This window comes from Mobula birostris, chromosome 4 (assembly GCF_030028105.1).
Source record: "Mobula birostris isolate sMobBir1 chromosome 4, sMobBir1.hap1, whole genome shotgun sequence".
NCBI lineage: Eukaryota > Metazoa > Chordata > Chondrichthyes > Myliobatiformes > Myliobatidae > Mobula > Mobula birostris.
In genome coordinates, this window is record NC_092373.1 from 33,650,155 (window position 1) to 33,670,796 (window position 20,642).

At 39.4% G+C, this 20,642-nt stretch overlaps 1 protein-coding gene across 1 annotated transcript in view; it reads right to left on the reverse strand.

Moving 5' to 3' along the window:
- The window catches only part of LOC140197008 (anosmin-1-like), a 155,842-nt gene that overhangs the window by 110,555 nt on the left and 24,645 nt on the right, over window positions 1-20,642 (reverse strand). Inside the window, exon 2 of the mRNA XM_072256940.1 lies at window positions 12,597-12,644. Coding sequence (XP_072113041.1) covers window positions 12,597-12,644 — 48 coding nt within the window. The remainder of the gene's footprint in view (window positions 1-12,596; window positions 12,645-20,642) is intronic.

Consider the following 20,642-nt stretch of genomic DNA (forward strand, 5'->3'; position numbering starts at 1 on the left):
ATATTTTATAAAATTTGAAGTGTCATCAAGGCCAGGAAAAAAGGCAAACTAAGCACTAGTGTTTAGTTCTAGAGGGATAAGCTGATATGGAAGTCATGTAAAAAAATTCCATCAAACATGACTTGTTTATACTGATGTAGAAAAAGGCCATTTGGCCCATTGGGCTAATGCAGGATCCTGGGAAACAACCTAGTTCCAGTCCACCTTTCCATATTTGCCTATATCACAAATGACCTTCAACTCCACTTTCATTCTTTGTGCCTGAGCAAATTGTAAAGCAGAAGTTCTGTTTGTGTCATTAGAAAAAGAATATTTAAGCACTGGAATAGAAGAAAAGGATGAATAGAAATGGTCCTTTTACATCGAGTTTTTTAAAACAATGAGGAATTTGTCAAATTGAATTCAAAGAGAATGTTTCTGCTTAGGAGAAGATCATAACTGGAGATCATCAATATTACAGAAACAAAAGTATGCAACAGAGGATTTAGAAGAAACTTCTTTACCCAACAGTGATAGTAAAATGATGTTCACTAGCAGCTGGAGTGGTTGAAGTGAACAACATTGATAACCTTATGGAGAGACTACACAGGTTGGAATAGAAACGGGAACAGAGGATTATGCTGAAATATTTGGATGGTTAGTAAATGAAGGAACTAGTGACATAAATATCATGTTTCTGTGCTTCAGTTATCTTCCTTCTGTAATGTACATCCTACATAACACTTTGTAAATACAAACCATTCTGCATGCATTACATTCAGCTGATCTAAGAACACCAATTTAGTGACCAAGGATCAAAAGCAAATAATTCCAGCTTTACTCTGTTTCTGTCTCCACAGATACTGCATGTCCTACCGAGTACCTCTGGTACTTCCTGTTTTTGTTTCAGATATACAGCATCTGCAATTTTTTGCATGAAGAGCTGTCATAAAGAATATCTCTGTAAAGAATTAGATTAGAATGAACCCCTGTTCTTTTGACAGGAACATACAAACAGCTTAGGTATGTTTATATAAAATTTCATATTGCTGTTTGGATAAACACCATGATAGAATACCGTACATTGGAAGTTCAACTGATAACAGTTTTATATGCTTAGTGCCATAACATCAGCTGAAACTCCTTTTTCAAATGTTAAGGATTCAAAATTGATAGAATTAAGTTAGTTTTGAATTTATAATTTTATATGCATAATTCAATTTTTTTCCAAGGACATATAAAATTATAAATTCAAAACTAACTTAATCCTATCAATTTTGAATCCTTAACATTTGAAAAAGGAGTTTCAGCTGTTGTTATGGCAGTAAGCATATAAAACTGGAGAAAGTGAAGGAAGAGGAACTAATTGCATTATGGTATAAGTTCTATTAACAATTCTTCTAACACAAAATGGAGAAATTATCATTATGGAAGAATAATGGAAACAGAAACTGAAATCATTTTATTAGGAGGTGTATACTGAAATCTGTCTATATACCACAAAAAGAACTCAGAATCTGCACAATTTATCTATGACTGAAGTAGTTTTACCCCTTCCACATTGACTTACAAAGAGAAGTGTGCTGCAAAAGAAAGAAGAGCGGTGAAAAGGTGAAAAGGTACAACACAGCATTCCTTTAATTGGTGTGAAAAAAATTGGTGAAAAATTTCTAATCACACTTAAAAAGTTTTGACATAAGCAATATTGGAACTTAGATGCAATTTTTAGCTTTTTTAATACAAGTTAAAAGGAAGATAACATACTGCTCTTCAGAGTGGTACAACCTACTTAGAATCTTAATCTATAAACCATCACATGTTGCAAGATACTTTTAATAGCTCAAAACTGTCCCAGAAAGTTTAGTTTTATTATGCTGTTACTGGACAAGTCAAGAATGAGTGACTTCAAAGTTTAAAGGAATTAAGATTAACTTTAATTTGCTTATACTGACGAATTTGCAAATAGAAAACAAAGTTGGTGAAAAAATGTACAAGTCATAGTAGAAGTACTCAAAGCGGGTCCAGCTGCACAGCAAAAGGCTAACATTGCTATGGCATTAACCAGAGAGAAGTAGAGCCCATCTTGATCAAAGTGGGTTTTGGTATATGTCTGGAATTTGTATCTGGTTGCAGATTTTATTGCAATCATTATAACAATTTCAAAGATGTCAGATGTTGATGGAGCACACTGTCACAAAACTCACACAGATGGAAGATTTGTTGCATTAGTAGCTACAGGTCATTCCACATCTGCCACCCGATCATGCTCAATAGATGATAATTCCCTTCCCTGTCAGTGTGAAGTGATTTACCAGCTTGAGGTAATAGCATTTTTATTAGAAAAAGGCCGCACAAGAGATCATGCAACACTCAACACAGAACCATGAGAAGACCAGCAGCAACTTTTGCAAGTCGTAATACCCAAATTACCACAATCTGCATATCCGGTGGAACCATCTCTCCAATTTGTATACCTACTATAGTGCAAATTAGATCATTTTTAATGAGACAGAATCTTTTAAAGATGAAAAAATGATTAAAGAAGATAAATAATTTCTAAAAGAGACCTTAATCCTCTTTGAAAGCCATGACATTCTGAAAGAAGTGCTGAAAATCTGACTTTCAGATTTTGCAATTCTAAATAGCACTTTCAGTGTATAATTATCTAGTCAAATGTCTCTCCCACCTACCTCCCTGTTTCTTCTGCCATGCAACTCTTTTTATCCACTCATTTGAGAATGCCACAGTAAAAGCCAACTACAATGAAATGAAAACAGAAAATATCCCCACTTCTCCAAATTAATACACTTCCTTTAAAATTGTGTTTAAGCTATAAAGGTCTTAACAGCTGCAAAAATTGGGAATAGAGGGACAAAAAGCAACATTGGACTACCTGCTTTCACATTAAAAGTATTTGACATTCACTCTTGTGGACCCCTTCAAAAAACTTTATAGCTTGTATTGTTTATACCTGGCTACAGGGAAGGACAAAAAGTCTGCACACTACAACAAAATGACTCAGTAACTCACTGTGGTGTGGAGGCTCATTATGGAGTTCAATTACACAGTGTGGGGACTCAGGAGGGGTGAGAAACTTTGACCCTACACAAGGTTCACTGTGACAGCATTTATAGCTGGTTTTGGGCAATGTGTATAGCTATAAAGAAAGTGTATTACATCAGACATCTTTGTAGAGTATTCATGGATGAAAATACAGATTCAGAATATAATTATTTTGCCTCTCCACTTCAATTATAGGATCAAATCCTGATATTCAGTGCAGATCCAAACTTTCTGATAAAGAATTAAAATGAAGCTCTGATAATTCTCTGGATTTTAAAGACTCCGTACCACAATATGATGAAGCCCAGGTCCGATAATCTACTATTCTGATCAAAGCTCATTGCTTATTTAACATTACAAAACAGGTCATGACCCCGTTGTTTATGTGAACTTGCTTGTTGTGCTCAAATGACCATGTTTATAATTTACACCAATGACTGCCCTGAAAAATACTTCTTTGGCTTACAATGCTTTAGGGTGTCCTCTAAATGAAATGAAAGACGCTACATGAATGGAATTTATTTTTATGTTTTACAGCCTGTCCACCACCCTACTCCCTCAAAACAAGATGCATAAGAGCACATTAAGATTCAGCACATTACAATGCTTAATTCCCTTGGTAATTCTTCTCGAATGATTGAATCCACTATCCAGACAACTGCAAATTAAGACTTAACCACAAATTTGTTTACTTTTAGACTGGTCTAGACAAAACGAATAATAATAATTTTAAAATGGAAACTGATAAATTGCAGGCAATTGATGGTAAGGTAACTCCTGATTAAAATCTCCACTGCTTATGCTCATAACACTTAAAGTCACCCCTTCACTTGCCTTGAACATAACAATTAAACTATATGATTCTGAATTCTATCACATACTCATGATATATGGCACTTTTTTCTTAAAATTTTGTTAAGACAGAACAAATCAGCATTTTAAAGTAATCAGCTTGTTTTGATCAGAGGCATAACATTTGGTCTCCTTTCGTTTTTCACCAGTTTAAGATATAGAACTCCATTTGAAAGCAACCAGGCTATCTCTGTCCTTACTTGAGTGGTACCCATAGCCCTGTAATCTACGAACAGTGGCTGTGGCAGCAATTTTAACCCAGTGTTAGGTGGCATGCTGCTAAATCAGCCCAGAAGACTTCTGGCAGATACATTATTCCATCTCTCTTGTCTTTATTATAACTTGCTTTTTGGATCAGGCAGCTTGGTAAGTGGAGTCCATATACATAATTGCTTCTAATCAGTACTTGTATGCTTAAGCTGCAGGTGTCTGTAAGTTCAAATAATAGATAGAACTAAAACCAGGTTTTGAAACACAGATGCATTACTAGTAGAGCACCCATTTAATAATAGTATTCATTTCATCAACTAACTAACAGAGGAGTTATAATACATTATCAGCAAAGCATGTATGGGAAAGTTTTGTATTTTATAAAATAGTTTGCATGGTTTTACTGTTTTCATTTTGAAGATACTGTTCAATTATACATTTATTCAACTTCTGTAAAAAAAAATTTAACAATTTAAACGCAAAACAAGGCCCTGTTAACTTAACATTCTTCATTTGGAAGGAGAACCCAAGCAGTGCAATATATTATTAGACATTTTCTGCTGCACATTAACCTAAAGTAGATGTGCTATTGAAAGTATGCCTAGGAATCAAGACAGCTAAAGATACACTTAAAGATAATGAAATCATGTAAAAAGATGACCATAGATTAAAAAATTCATTATCCAAAGGAACATCCTGAAAATAGAGAAAGAAAATTGAAACACTTGCTGCTCAGGAATGGCAAATTAATTTCTGATTATTTTCAGTGTATCTGATCTAATATCAAAAAAAGAGATAAGAATTCAAAAGGAAAATGATATGTATGGCTATCTATTTGATGATAACTGGTTCCAGACAAAACTTTTCATCATTTTCCTTTCCAACTTCTCAAAACTAAATTGTTATACATTTCTACAATGATACAGCAAAGAAATTCTGTATGAAATTGTCATGCTACTGTATTCAAATTGAAGATACTTGTACACTCTTTAAGTACAGCTGGAATAGAAGAGTGACAGTGTCAAACAATATGGAATAAATGCAACCAGCTCCAGCCGAGATATTCACCAGTTTACCACAGCAAACTACTTACATTCAAGATATCATGTACATGAATGTGTGATTCTCTGACAATTACTAACTTGGTTAAAGCAGAGTCCACTGACATATTACTGAAATTGGGAAATTCTCTAGCTTTTTTTGATCAGTACTGAAGTACTGAAGCAAGGAAATTTATTTTGAGCAATCCATACGGAGGCTAGCATAATATTCTTGAAATACCAGCCATTATTCCCCAAATTTAAAACAGAGGCCAAATGGCCTCCTTCTAGGTCAAAATGAAACAGAACATAGAATAGTACAGCACAGTACAGGCCCTTCAGCCCACAATGTTGTGCCGACCCTCAAACCCTGCCTCCCATAAAACCTCCCACCTTAATTTCCTCCATATACCTGCCTAGTAGTCTCTTAAACTTCACAAGTGTATCCGCCTCTACCACTGACTCAGGCAGTGCATTCCACGCACCAACCACTCTCTGAGTAAAAAACCTTCCTCTAGTATCCCCCTTGAACTTTCCACCTCTTATCTTAAAGCTATGTCACCTTGTATTGAGCAGTGGTGTCCTGGGGAAGAAGTGCTGGCTATCCACTCTACCTATTCCTCTTAATATCTTGTATACCTCTATCATGTCTCCTCTCATCCTCCTTCTCTCCAAAGGGTAAAGCCCTAGCTCCCTTAATCTCTGATCATAATGCATACTCAGTAAACCAGGCAGCATCCTGGTAAATCTCCTCTGTACCCTTTCCAACACTTCCACATCCTTCCTATAGTGAGGCAACCAGAAATGAACACAGTACTCCAAGTGTGGCCTAACCAGAGTTTTATAGAGCTGCATCATTACATCGCAACTCTTAAATTATCCCTCGACTTATGAAAGCTAACTCCCCATAAGCTTTCTTAACTACCCTATCCACCTGTGAGGCAACTTTCAGTGATCTGTGGACATATATCCCCATATCCCTCTGCTCCTCCACACCACCAAGTATCCTGCCATTTTCTTTGTACTCTGCCTTGGGAGTTTGTCCTTCCAAAGTGTACCACCTCACACTTCTCCGGGTTGAAGTCCATCTGCCACTTCTCAGCCCACTTCTGCATACTATCAATGTCTCTCTGCAATCTTCGACATTCCTCTACACTATCTACAACACCACCAACCTTTGTGTCATCTACAAACTTGCCAACTCACCCTTCCACTCCGACATCCAGGTCATTAATAAAAGTCACGAAGAGTAGAGGTCCCAGAACAGATCCTTGTGGGATACCACTAGTCACATCCCTCCAATCGGAATGTAATCCCTCCACCACGACCCTCTGCCTTCTGCAGGCAAGCCAATTCTGAATCTGCCTGGCCAAATTTCCCTGGATCTCATGCCTTCTGACTTTTTGAATAAGCCTACCATGTGGAACCTTGTCAAATGCCTTACTAAAATCCATGTAGATCACATCCACTGCACTACCCTCATCTATATGCCTGGTAACCTCCTCAAAGAACTCTATCAGGCTTGTTAGACACGATCTGCCCTTCACAAAGCCATGCTGACTGTCCCTGATCAGACCATGATTCTCTAAATGCCCATATATCCTACCTCTAAGAATTTTTTCGAACAGCTTTCCCACCACAGATGTAAGGCTCACTGGTTAATAATTACTCGGATTATCCCTATTACCTTTTTTGAAGAAGGGGGACAACATTCCCTCCCCCCAATCCTCCGGTACTATTCCTGTGGACAACAAGGACGTAAAGATCCGAGCCAGGGCTCAGCAATCTCTTCCCTCACCTCATGGAGCAGCTTGGGGAATATTCCGTCAGGCCCCGGGGACTTATCCGTCCTAATGTATTTTAACAACTCCAACACCTCCTCTCCCTTAATATCAACATGCTCCAGAACATCAACCTCACTCATATTGTCCTCACCATCATCAAGTTCCCTCTCATTGGTGAGTATCGAAGAGAAGTATTCATTGAGGACCTCGTTCACTTCCGCAGCCTCCAGGCACATCTTCCCACCTTTATCTCTAATCGGTCCTACCTTCACTCCTATCAAACTTTTGTTCTTCACATAACTGAATAACGCCTTGGGGTTTTCCTTTACCCTACTCGCCAAGGCCTTCTCATGCCCCCTTCTTGCTCTTCTCAGCCCCTTTTTAAGCTCCTTTCTTGCTACCCTATATTCCTCAATAGACCCATCTGATCCTTTCTTCCTAAACCTCATGTATGCTGCCTTCTTCCACCTGACGAGAATTTCCACCTCACTTGTCACCCATGGTTCCTTCACCCTACCATTCTTTATCTTCCTCACCGGAACAAATTTATCCCTGACATTCGGCAAGAAATCGCTAAACATCGACCACATGTCCATAGTACATTTCCCTGCAAAAACATCATCCCAATTCACACCTGCAAGTTCTAGCCTTATAGCCTCATAATTTGCCCTTCCCCAATTAAAAACTTTCCTGTCCTCTCTGATTCTATCCTTTTCCATGATAATGCTAAAGGCCAGGGAGCGGTGGTCACTGTCCCCCAGATGCTCACCCACTGAGAGATCTGTGACCTGACCTGGTTCGTTACCTAATACTAGATCTAGTATGGCATTCCCCCTAGTCGGCCTGTCAACATACTGTGACAGGAATCCATCCTGGACACACTTAACAAACTCTGCCCCATCTAAACCCTTGGAACTAAATCAGGTGCCAATCAATATTAGGGAAGTTAAAGTCACCCATAATAACAATCCTGTTATTTTTGCACCTTTCCAAAATCTACCTCCCAATCTGCTCCTCGGTATCTCTACTGCTACCAGGGGGCTTATAGCATAACCCCAATAGAGTAACTGCTCCCTTCCTGTTCCTGACTTCCACCCATACTGACTCAAGAGAGGATCCTGCTACATTACCCACCCTTTCTGTAGCTGTAATGGTATCCCTGACCAGTAATGCCACCCTCCTCCCCTTTTCCCCCCTCTTTATCCCTTTTAAAGCACTAAAATCCAGAAATATTGAGAATCCATTCATGCCCTGGTGCCAGCCAAGTCTCTGTAATGGCCACTACATCATAATTCCATGTATGTATCCAAGCTCTCAGTTCACCATCTTTGTTCCTGATGCTTCTTGCACTGAGGTACACACATTTCAGCCCTTCTACCTTACTACCTTTACACCGTTTATTCTGCTTCTCTTTCCTCAAAGCCTCTCTATATGTTAGATCTGGCTTTACTCCATGCACTTCTTTCACTGCTCTATCGCTCCGGGTCCCATCCCCCTTGCAAATTAGTTTAAACCCTCCCGAACCATGCTAGCAAACCTACCTGCAAGGATATTGCTCTCCCTCGAGTTCAGGTGCAACCCGTCCAATCTGTACAGGTCCCACCTTCCCCAGAAGAGATCCCAATGATCCAAAAATCTAAAACCTGTCCCCTGCACTAACTCCTCAGCCACACATTCAACTGTCATCTCCTCCAATTCTCACCATCACTATCACATAGCACTGGTAGCAATCCTGAGAACGCCACCCTTGAGGTCCTGTTCTTCAGCCTTCTGCCTAGTTCCCAAAACTCACACTTCAGGACCTCATCCCTCTTCCCACTTACGTTGTTGGTACCAACATGTATCACGACTTCTGGTTGCTTTCCCTCTTGTACCAGGATGTCATGCACTTGGTCAGAAACATCCCGGACCCTGGCACCCGGGAGGCAACAAACGATGTGGGTGTCCTTCTCATGTCCACAAAATCTCCTATCTGCTCCCCTGACTATAGAGTCTCCAATGAAGACAGCTCGCCTCTTCTCCGTCCTACCCTTCTGCACCACAGGGTCAGGGTCAGACTCAGTGCCAGAGGCCCTGCCACCATGGCCCGCACCTGGTCATCGTCCCTGCCAACAGTATCCAGGATGGTAAACTTATTATTCAGGGGAATGGCTACAGGGGTGCTCTGCACTACCTGTCTACTTACCTGCACTTTCCCCCCTCTGACTGTCACCCAACGACCTGCTTCCAGCAGCCTAGGTGCCACTGCCTCCCTATACCTCTCACCTATGACTACCTCATTCTCCCTTACGAGTCGAAGGTCATCTAGCTGCTGCTCCAGATTCTTTACACGGTCTTCCAGATCGCCCAGCCGTATGCACTTCTGGCAATGTGACTCTGCGGGAGAGGGGAGTTTCCCCCAAGACTGCCACATCTCACATGAGAGGCACATCACCGTCTCAGAAGGGATAGTAAAGACTAACCGTGAACAAGCTGGTCCTCTGCCTCTTCTCGTCGACGCCTCTCGAGTCAAAGCCTCAAAGCTCCACTCCTTCACTGGCCCGCCCACTCACTCACAGGCTGCTGTGCTTGAACTACCCCTCTTATTATTTGCCTGAGCTTTTCAAACCGCTTGGTCACCTGACCTCGAGTGCCCAATCAGCTGCTTTTTGCTGAGTCTGAGCTATTGAAATCTTGATTGACTTGACTGCACAGTCCAACTGCCAAAATTGCCAGAATCTCTCGAGTCAAAGCCTCTAGCTCCACTCCTTCACTGGCCCACTCACTCGCTGGCCACTTTTATAAATGTAAAAATTATATTAAATATTAAGTTATTTTCTAATTATTGCTGGAAAATATTTAACTAATATTGCATAGCACAAGATGTGGTACAATAGACTGTTTTAGTCTGGGCCTCAGCTTAGTTGTTGCTTTTGCTCTAGAAATCTATTTGTTCACAGTGGATACGAAGTAATTGAAAAGAGCAAAAAAAAATTATAGGACAGTGAGCTAGCAGAGTTAATATAAAGTTTATGATAATACATTTTCAGAAGGAGAACCAAGAATTGGTTTATACTGAATGTTTAATGTTCAAGGTTGCAAATGAACAAAGAAATCTGAAGCTTCAAATATAGAATTCCCAATATCATAAGTAACAGGCAGAAGGAGCAATTAAAGTAAGGCCATAAGCTGTTTGTCTCCTATAAACCAGGTGAGTAAATCAATTGCTGCTAATTAAAAACATTTGATATAAAATCTACATATTGAATTGGTGACAGCTAAAGCTTACCAACATCATTTGGGGAAAAAATATGCTAAACGTTTCCAGCCCATATATGACTTCATAAGCAGAAATAATGGGTTTTGACTTAGTTCCATTAATACAATTAGGTACCACAGAAGCTTCAAAACATGGGCCTCCATATCTCCCTCTGCACTGGATCTTTGACTTCCTTATCAGGAGACCACAGTCACTGCAGATCAACAATAATAGCTCTTCCTTGACAATCAACAAGGCACACCTCAAGCCCAGTGCTCTATCTCGACACTCATAACTGTGTGGCTCAGCACAGTTCAAACGCCATCTATAAACTTGATGATGGCATGACTGGTATTGGCAGAATCTCAGAAGGTGACAAGGAGGTGTACAGGAGTGAGATTTATTGAATGGTTGAGTGGTGTTGCAACAACAATCTTGTGTTTAATGTCAGCAACATCAAAGAACTGATTGTGGACTTCAGCAGCAGGAAATCAAGAGAACATGCACCAGTCCTTATTGAGGGGTTGGTGGTGAAGAAGGCGAATGCAATGCTGGCATTCATTTCTAGAGGAATAGAGTATAGGAGCAGGGAGTTGGGGCTCTATAAGGCACTGGTAGGACCTCACTCGGAGTACTGTGGGCAGTTTTGGGCTCCTTATTTAAGAAGGAATGTGATGACGTTGGAGAGGGTTCAGAGAAGATTCACCAGAATGATTCCGGGAATGAGAGGGTTAACATATGAGGAACATATGTCCGCTCTTGGACTGTACTCCTTGGAGTTTAGAAGAATGTGGGAGGACCTCATAGAAACATTTCCAATGTTGAAAGGCATGGACAAAGTGGATGTAGCAAAGTTGTTTCCCATGGTGGGGGAGTCTAGTATGAGAGGAGATGACTTAAGGATTGAAGGGTGCCCATTCAGAACAGAGACGCGAAGACATTTTTTAGCCAGAGGGTGGTGAATCTGTGGAATTTGTTGCCACGGGTGGCAGTGGAGGTCAAGTCATTGGGTGTCTTTAAGGCAGAGATTGATAGGTATCTGAGTAGCCAGGGCATCAAACGTTATGGTGAGAAGGCGGGGGAGTGGGACTAAATAGGAGAATGGATCAGCTCATGATAAAATGGCGGAGCAGACTCGATGGGCTGAATGGCCGACTTCTGCTCCTTTGTCTTATGGGTCAGCGGTGGAAAGAGCGAGCAGCTTCAAGTTCCTGGGTGTCAACATCTCAGATGATCTATCCTTGGCCCAACAAAGTGATACAAACATAAAAAAGGTATATCAGCAGCTCTACTTCATTAGGAGTTGGAGGAGATTGTGTATGTCACAAAAGATTCTTGCAAATTTCTACAGATGTTTGCCATCACAGACTGGTACGGAGGCTCTAATATGCAAGACTGCAAGAGGCTGCTGAGGGCTGTAGCCTCAGTCACCTCCATCTTAGGCACAAAATTCTCCCCCATCAAAGACATATTTAAGAGGAAGTGCCTCAAGAATGCAGTATCCATCATTAAAGACCTTCAACATCCGGGACATGCCCTCTTCACATTACTACCATTTGGGAAGAAGTACAGGATCATGAAGACCCCCTATTAATCTTTTAGAAACAGTTCTCCCTGCTATCAGATGTCCAATAGTCCCGGTTACTGATACCCACACCTCATAACTGAGTAAAATAAATTTGCCATTGTAGGTGGAGGCTCACATTGATGTGGCTCTGCCAACTTGTTTAATGATTTGCTATTGGCCCCTGCACTTTAAACTGTGACAATATTGTAACTAAATGCCTTTTCAGAGACTCAGCCCACTTAAATCCAAAACAAATTACTAGCCTTTCAAAAATATCAGTGGATTAATGGCCTTTCTCTAGATGTCAATACAGTTGGAGAATATGTAGTTTGTGTCTTCTTACTTAAGAAGTGATTTTCCGCTATTGAAGGCACTCCAGAAGATTGACTAAGCAACCTGCAAATAGTAACTGCACACAGAAATTGGAATGCCCCAACTTCACAGTTTAACAAAACCAATTGAAATAATGATTAGGTCACAATATGATAAATCACTTCCAGGTGTGTGGATGTTCTGCACACTATGATGAGTGAGACTGGGTTGCAGTCTGTAAATTTGAAGCAAAGGATATGCTTAAATATAAAACATATAAAATAATTTCTTTTGTCTAGATTCCTTCTGTTCCACTACCAGTTTCCCATCATTTTATCTTCAAGTAATCCATCTGATTCCATCAGTCAATTTTAACAAACCTGTTATTCTGCATGAAAGCAGACCACTGACGGACAGATACTATGTTAAAAAGAATTAACAGACCTAACAATTTTAAAAGCACACATCAAATAGGTATATTTAATGTAAAGTTGCAGACTGGGATGTGGTATAGTCGAGCTCATTGCAACGAAAACGCTAGCAGTACTCACCTGGGTGCACCTCCTGTGGCCCTCGCACCAAGTTAGAATCTCATCATTCTGCAAAACAAGATCAATTCATCAATTTTCTAATACACTCCTGAAAAATTAATAATGCAATCTGATGAAACAGCTAGAATTTAAAAAATATTCAATAATATTAAAAATTTTACTCTTTGCCTCAAATACACTCTTAGTTATGATTACATATATGCAAATACTGAAATACACCTTGGAACTTTTTAATAGAGTGAAAAGCACTACACTGCTTGATCATAAAAAGGTTTATGAAATCTTCCCTGCCAAATCCGTTGGAACTCTTTGAGAACATAACAGGAAAGGATAAACAAAGTGGATGCTGTTTACTTGAATTTTCAGAAGGCCTTAGACAAGGTACCACACATAAGGTTGCTAAACAAGAGCCCATGGTATGACAGCATGGACAGAAGGTTAGCCTACTGGGAATGCATGGGCCTTAAACACAAGGGATTCTGGACTGATGAAGGCTCTTAGCCCAAAAAGTCAACTCTTTATTCCTCTCCATCGATGCTGCCAGGCCTGATGAGTTCCTGCAGCATTTTGTGTTATAAAAGGGGGCCTTTACTGATTGGCTACCAGTGACTAAATGTTCCACAGGGATCAGTGTTGGATCCACTAATTTTCATGTTATATGTTAATAATCTGGAGAATGGAATTCATGGCTTTGTAGCCATTTATTGATGATACATGATATGTGGAGGGGCAGGTAATGTTGAGGAAACTGGGAATCTGCAGAAAAAATTGGACAGATTAAGAGAATGGGCAAAAAAAAAGTCAGATGAAACACGGAAAAGGAAAGTGTATGGTCATGCACTTTAGTAGAAGGAATAAAGACATAAGCTATTTTCTAAACATGCAGCAAATTCAGCAAAAAGGATTGGGAGTTCTAGTGCAGGATTTCCTAATGGTTAACTTGTAGGTTGAGTCGATAGTATGGAAGGCAAGTGCAATGTTAGTATTGCTTTCAAGATGACTAGAATATAAAAACAAGATGTAATGCTGAGACTTTATAAAGTATTGGTCAGACCACCTACGCAGTATGATGAGCAGTTTTGAGGGCTATATCTAAGAAAGGATGTGCTTGCATTGGAAAGAGTCCAATGGAGGTTTACAAGAATGATCTTGGGAATGAAAGGTTTAATGTTTGAGTAGTGTTTGATAGCTTTGGACTTGTGCTCTCTGAAGCCTAGAAGAAAGGGGGGATGGGAGGAATCCTACCAAATATTGAAAAGCCTAGATACAGTGAATACAGAAAGGATGTTTCTGATAGTGGGAGAGTCTAGGAACAGAGGACACAGCCTCAGAATACATGGATATCCTTTTAGAATAGAGATCAGGAGGAATTTCTTTAGCCAGAGGTGGTGAATCTGTGCAAGTTATTGCCACATATGGCAGTGGAGGCCAAGTCATTGGAGATTAGTAAGTTCTTGATTAGTAAGGGCATCAAAGGTTACTGGGTCTTCGAAGGCAAAAGATTAGGGTTGAGAGGGAAAATAAATCAGCCATGATTGAATGGTGGAGCAGGCTTGATGGTGGTGCATGTGATTCCTAATCTAACCATCAAAGTCAACTGCATTTAGCTTGTGATCTTCTTGTTTCCAAATCAGAAACTCTATCCCTATGAAACCGTCATTACCCTTCACTGGATGTAAAGTAATTTGAGCCTATTAGAAGCTACAAGCAAACTACATAACTTCCTCAAGTAATATCTTCAGATTTTATTTGTATTGATATTTAAATATCCTGTTACTTCACACAAGGTTGTGTGCTTAGCCCCCTGCTCTACTTCTGATTGTGTGGATAAGCACAGCTCCAATGCCATATTCAAGCTTGCTGATGACAACACTGTTGTAGGCCAAATCAAAGCTGGAGACAAATCAGCATATAGGAAGGAGATTGAAAATCTTGCTGAGTGTGGTGCCACAACAACAACCTCTTACTTAATGTCAGCAAGACCAGGGAGCTGATTATTGATCAGAGGTTCATGAGCCAGTCCTCATTGGAGGATCAGTTTGGAGAGAGTCAGAAACTTTAAATTCCTACATGTTATTATTTCAGAGGACTTGATTTGGGCACAGTACCCAAGTGCATTTACGAAGAAAGCATTGTAGCATCTCTACTTCCTTAAGAGTTTGTGAAGATTCAGCATGACATCTAAAACTCTGACAAACTTTGAAAGATGTGTGGTGGAGAGTATATTGACTGGCTGCATCACAGCCTGGTATGGAAACAACAACACCATTTAACAGAAAGTCCTGCAAAAAACAGGTAAAGCCCTTGCCACCATTAAGCACATCTACATGGAATGTTGTCGCAGGAAAGCAGCATCCATCATCAGGGACACCCACCACACAGGCCATGATCTCTTCTCACTGCTATCATCAGGAATAAAGTACAGGATCTCAGGATTCACACCACCAGGTTCAGGAACAGTTATTACCCCTTATCCATCAAACTCTTGAACCAAAGGGGAAATTTCACTTAATTTCACTTGTTCCATCACTGAAATGTTCCCATAACCTATGGACTCACTTTCAAGGTCTCTGCATCTCATGTTTTCAATACTAATTGCTTAGTTATTATTATTATTGTTGTTATTTCTTTCTTTTTGTATTGTCTTTTGCAGAATGGTTGTACACCTCTTTGGTGTAGTCTTACATTAATTTGATTATTGTTATTGGATTTATTGAGTAAAGCTGCAAGAAAATGAATCACAGTTGTACATCGTGACATATACGTACTTAAAAGTACTTTGAACTTTGAGTTGAAGCTAATAATGAGCTCAAAATATGCTATTCATAACTGATGCAGAGATCTTTGATTACTATGGTAACTTGAGATTAGAAGCATGGTGACATAAATGAAAACAATGCAGAGTAGATTCCAGTTAATCGGGCTTTTGTGGCAGCCACATATTAAAGATGACTCTTTAAGAACAAAAACTAATCCAGAAAATAGCTGGAATTCCCTTTGTTTATTTGGGACACCATGCCGCTTAATTGGGACAGGATACTGTTGCCGAATAGTTGTATGCACTTGTGTGGCCATTAGACACTACACTGCTACTTAGAGCGAACAGTTTTTCAATCACGTCAGTTTCGTGTGGTATTCAAAAAGCAGCGATTTTTTTCACTGATAGTTAGCAAGAAATATGCAGTAAGATCACTCAGAACTGTTTTGCTCACTGCGGGTTCAAACATCCAGGTTTGATAATATCAAAAGTGTCTGGGAGTGAAAATGGAACAATCTGACTACTTCAACAAGTTAGAAACAATTAAGAATTTCAAGGTATCGACAAGCATCTTGAATGTTGCAATGAAAATGAAAATTTGGAAGATCAAATCATCAAAAGTATTGCATGAAGCCAGTCCATTATATACATTAGGTGTCTGTGCTGATTTTGTTCATTTACAGTCAATCAAAAGAACACAGCAGAATATACTGGGTTAGGGTTAGGGTTATTGGTATTGTTCTAATTTGTCACTTAAATACATAATTTGTTACTCAGTTGAACAGTAGTTTGTATTTTTATATCTTTTTAACTATTTCCATGAAACTTCGGCTAATTGGGCCAAAATGTAGGGATCCCAATAGGTCCCAATTAACCAGAATCCACTGTATGTAACATAAGTTTAGCACAAGAATTGAAAGATGGCAACCTGCAATCCACCTCTCAGATGATTTTCCAAATGCACACAGTTACTTACATCTACCGTAATACTATAATTCTACTATTCTGGTAACAGAATTTGTTAGCATTTTGCTGGTGATTTGACATACTTTATTTTAAAGGAGTGAAATACAAAATCTTCAAAATAGTTGGCTGTAATGTAATAAGTATCACATCCAGGACTGAAGAGCTGAGGACTGCAGAAGCTTTCAGACCACAGAGTATTGGACGTAGTCCACAGCCATGAAGGAGGAATCCCCAGAGATGAACAATGATTGTGAAGTGAGTCCCTCAGTCAGAGCATTGACAGTTTTTCTCCTGTATTTAATCCTTTTGATCTGATAATTAAGGCAAGCCCACCAAAGTACTACTCATGTTTCCACTTGAAACCTGGATTGCTTAAAGTACTGGTACCACTTAGTAAGTTAGTATTTTGCATATGTGACACAGTTTTAAGGTGACCAGGCTTTAAAAAAGTATGATTATTCAGGTATAGGCTATTAAAGGTCATGCATCGATGTTATTAAGATGATGAGGCCAATTTCCAAACAAATCACCCAATTTCTAGTCGTAGCAGGGTGGCCAGTTTGGGAATAAGGTGAGAAGCTATTCCTAGTGCTCTTCAGCATCTGCAGTCAACTCCAGAATGTTGTCTTTAAAATGACTGCAAACGCTGATTACATTTTTCATTCTTTGATGACAGAGAATTAAGACTTGGCTTGTTATGCTCATTGGGCAATCCTCTCATGTGAAAGCAATTTACTGAATCTTCGCTGTGCACCCTCAAAGAGCTGATAATCATTGATTCTGATTTATGGAGAATACTCTTTCAGGACACTGGGAACACCACCTACTCCTCAAGATAGAAAAAAATGAGTTTGTATTTCCGATGACATCGTGGCTTTTTATTAAGTGTTGTTCACAGATTGCAGGCATAAATTAAGAGGTTGTTCTCACACCCCCATCCACGTAGAATAATATGCTGATAATTCAGCTTGTTAGGATTTTACAAGACACTACTGTTGTTACCAAAGAAAAACAAATTTAGAAATAGGGCAAATTGTGAGAAAATTGGCTTTATCACCTTGACCACATCAATGCGTAGTGTACAATGCCAATAATTCCATATTATCATTTTTCTTTAGTCAGCCTAAAGTTATGTCATAAATAAAACATATAAACTTATGTTGAGCATGGAGAGGTAGATTTAAACACAGGCAACAGGAGTAAAAGTACCCGTCTGATGTTAGAAAGATAGATAATAAATATTGATGAAGAAACAAATAGACAACACACGCATTCCTGAAAACGGCCATCCTTGTGGAAAAAAACATATTGATCCTTCCAGAGTAGATAGGGCAGTGGGATTTGAAAAAGGGGATGAGAGAATAGATTTGTATCATTGAAACTAAAAATTTAAAGGGAAATCATAACTTCATTGCAGAAATATTTTACGCCAATTTGTATCTAATTCATATTATTTCTTATTTCTGTCCTAAGTACTGTAATTTTTCTGTAGAGCATAAATCCTATATTAATTGAACACGAGCAATTACAGAAACAAAAACACAAACATTTCCTTGAGGAAAAGATCAAAAAGTTAGTCTTCAAAGACACAGTTTAATAATCAGTCATTTTGTAGGTCATCAGACATCCACTTATACTAATCTTATTTTCTTCTCACATTCCCACCAACTTCCCCCAGATTCTACCATTCACCTATACTTGAGGCAATTTACAGTGGCCAATTAACTGACTAATGTGCATGCAAGACCATAAGAAACAGGAGCAGAATTTGGCCATTAGCTCCATTGAGTCTGCTCCACCATCCCATCATGGCTAATTTAATATTCCTTTCAACCCCGTTTTCCTACCTTTTCTGTGCAATGTTTGATGCTCTTATTAATTAAGAACCTATCAACCTCTACTTCAAATATACCCAATGACTTGGCCTTCACAGCTGACTGTAGCAATGAATTCTACAGATCCACCACCTACAGATTCCGGCTAAAGAATTTTCCTCCTCACCTCTGTTCTAAAAGGATGTGCCTCTATTCTGAAGCTGTGCCCTCTGGTCCTAAACTCACCCAATATAGGAAATATCCTTTCTGCATCCACTCTATATAGGCCTTTCAATATTCGATAAGTTTGAATGAGATCCTCCCTCTTTCCTCTAAGCTCCAGTGAATACAGGCCAAAAGCCATCAAACACTCTGCATATGTTAAACCTTTCATTGCTGAGAACCTCCTCTGGATCCTCTCCAATGCCAGTGTTCACAATACTCCAAGTGTGCTCTGATCAATGTCTTATAAAGCCTCAGCATGACATCTTTCCTTGTTCCAGTCCTTTCAAAATGAATGCTAACATTGCATTTGCCTTCCTTACCACCAACTCAACATGCAAGTTAACCTTTAGTGAATCTTGCACAGGGACTCCCAAGTCCTTTTGCACCTCTGATTTCTGATTTTTTACTCCATTTAGAAAATAGACTATGCATTTATTCCTTCTACCAAAGTGTACTACCACATATTTGCCTACACTGCGTTCCACCTGCCACTTCTTTGCCCATTTTCCCAATCTGTCCAAGTCCTTCTGCAGACTCTCTGCTTCCTCAAAACTAGCTGCCCCAGTATTTATCTTTGTACTGTCCACAATCTTGGCCACAAAACCATCAATTTTGTCAGCTATCATTGACATATAACGTGAAAAGAAGTAGTCCCAGCATCGACTATAATTAATCAGCGGCAGCCAACCAGAAAAAGCCCACTTTATTTGCAATATTTGCCTTCTGACAGTTAGTCAATCTTCTATCTATGCTAGTATCTTTCCTGTAATATCAAGGGCTCTTGTTTCCAGCCTCATAGATGGGACCTTTGGGATCTGGAGAAGAAATCGGAGAACCCCAAAGATCCCATAATCAGAGACGGAACGTGCAAACTCCAAACAAAGAGCATCAGCTGTCCAGCAGGAGCTGCAAGACACTGTGCTACACCCAAATACTGCTGGACCTGGTTACTTACTTACATCCTGTTATAACGATTGAATGATCTGTTATTACAGATCTTAAGATCATCAAATATAGGAGCAGAATTAGGCCATTTGGCCCACTGAGACTGCTCTGCCATTTCATCATGGCTGATCCAATTTTCCTCTCAGCCCCAGTCTCCTGCCTTCTCCCCATATTCTTTCATTCCCTAACTAATCAAGAATCTATCAACCCCCTACCTTAAATATACTGTACATAAAGATTTGGCCTGTGGCAAAGTATTTCACAGATTCACCACTCTCTGGCTAAAGAAATTCCTCCTAATCTCCGTTCTAGAAGGACACCCTTCTATTTTGAGGCTGTGTTCTCTGGTGGTCTTAGACTCTCCCACCATAGAAAATATCCTCTCCACATCCATTCTATCAAGGCCTTTTGCTATTTGTTAAGGTTCAATGAGGCCACCCCTCATTCTTCTGAATTCTAGTGAACACAGGCCAGGAACCATCAGGCACTCTCCATATGACAAGCCATTCAATCCTGGAATCATATTTGTGAACCTCTTTTGAACCCTCTCCAGTTTCAGCACATCCTTTCTCAGATAAGGAGCCCAAAACTGCTCATAATACTCCAAGTGAGACCTCACCAGTGCTTTATAAAGTTTCAACATTACATCCTTGCTTTTATATTTTAGTCCTCTTGAAATGAATGCTAACATTGTATTTGCCTTCCTCATCACAGCCTCAAATTAACCTTTAGGGAATCCTGCACAAGGACTCCCAAGCCCCTATGTGCCTCAGTTATTTTTTGTATTTTCTCTCCATTTAGAAAATAATCAATCCTTTAATTTCTTCTACCAAAGTGGCCCCTGCCATTTCAAAGAGATCTTCTGAACAAAGTTCAAAGTAAATTTATTATCGAAGTACATATATGTCACGTATGCAACCCAGAGATTCATTTTCCTGTGGGCATACTCAGCAAATCTATAGAATAGTAACTACAATAGAATCAATGAAAGATCAACCAGAGTGCAGAAGACAACAAATTGTGCAAATGCAAATATAAATAAATAGCAATAAATAACAAGAACTTAAGATAATGAAATAAAAAGTTCTTAAAATCATTGGTTGTGGAACATTTCAATGATGGGGCAAGTGAGTGTAGTTATCCCCATTTATTCAAGAGCCTGATGGTTGATATGTAGAAACTGTTTTTGAATCTGGTGGTGTAAGTCCTGAGGCTCTTATATCTTCTACCTGATAACAACAGTGAGAAGAGAGCATGACCAAGTTGGTGGGCATCTCTGATGATGGATGCTGCTTTCCTATGGCAGTGTTTCAAGTACAAACGTTTGTAGATGTATTC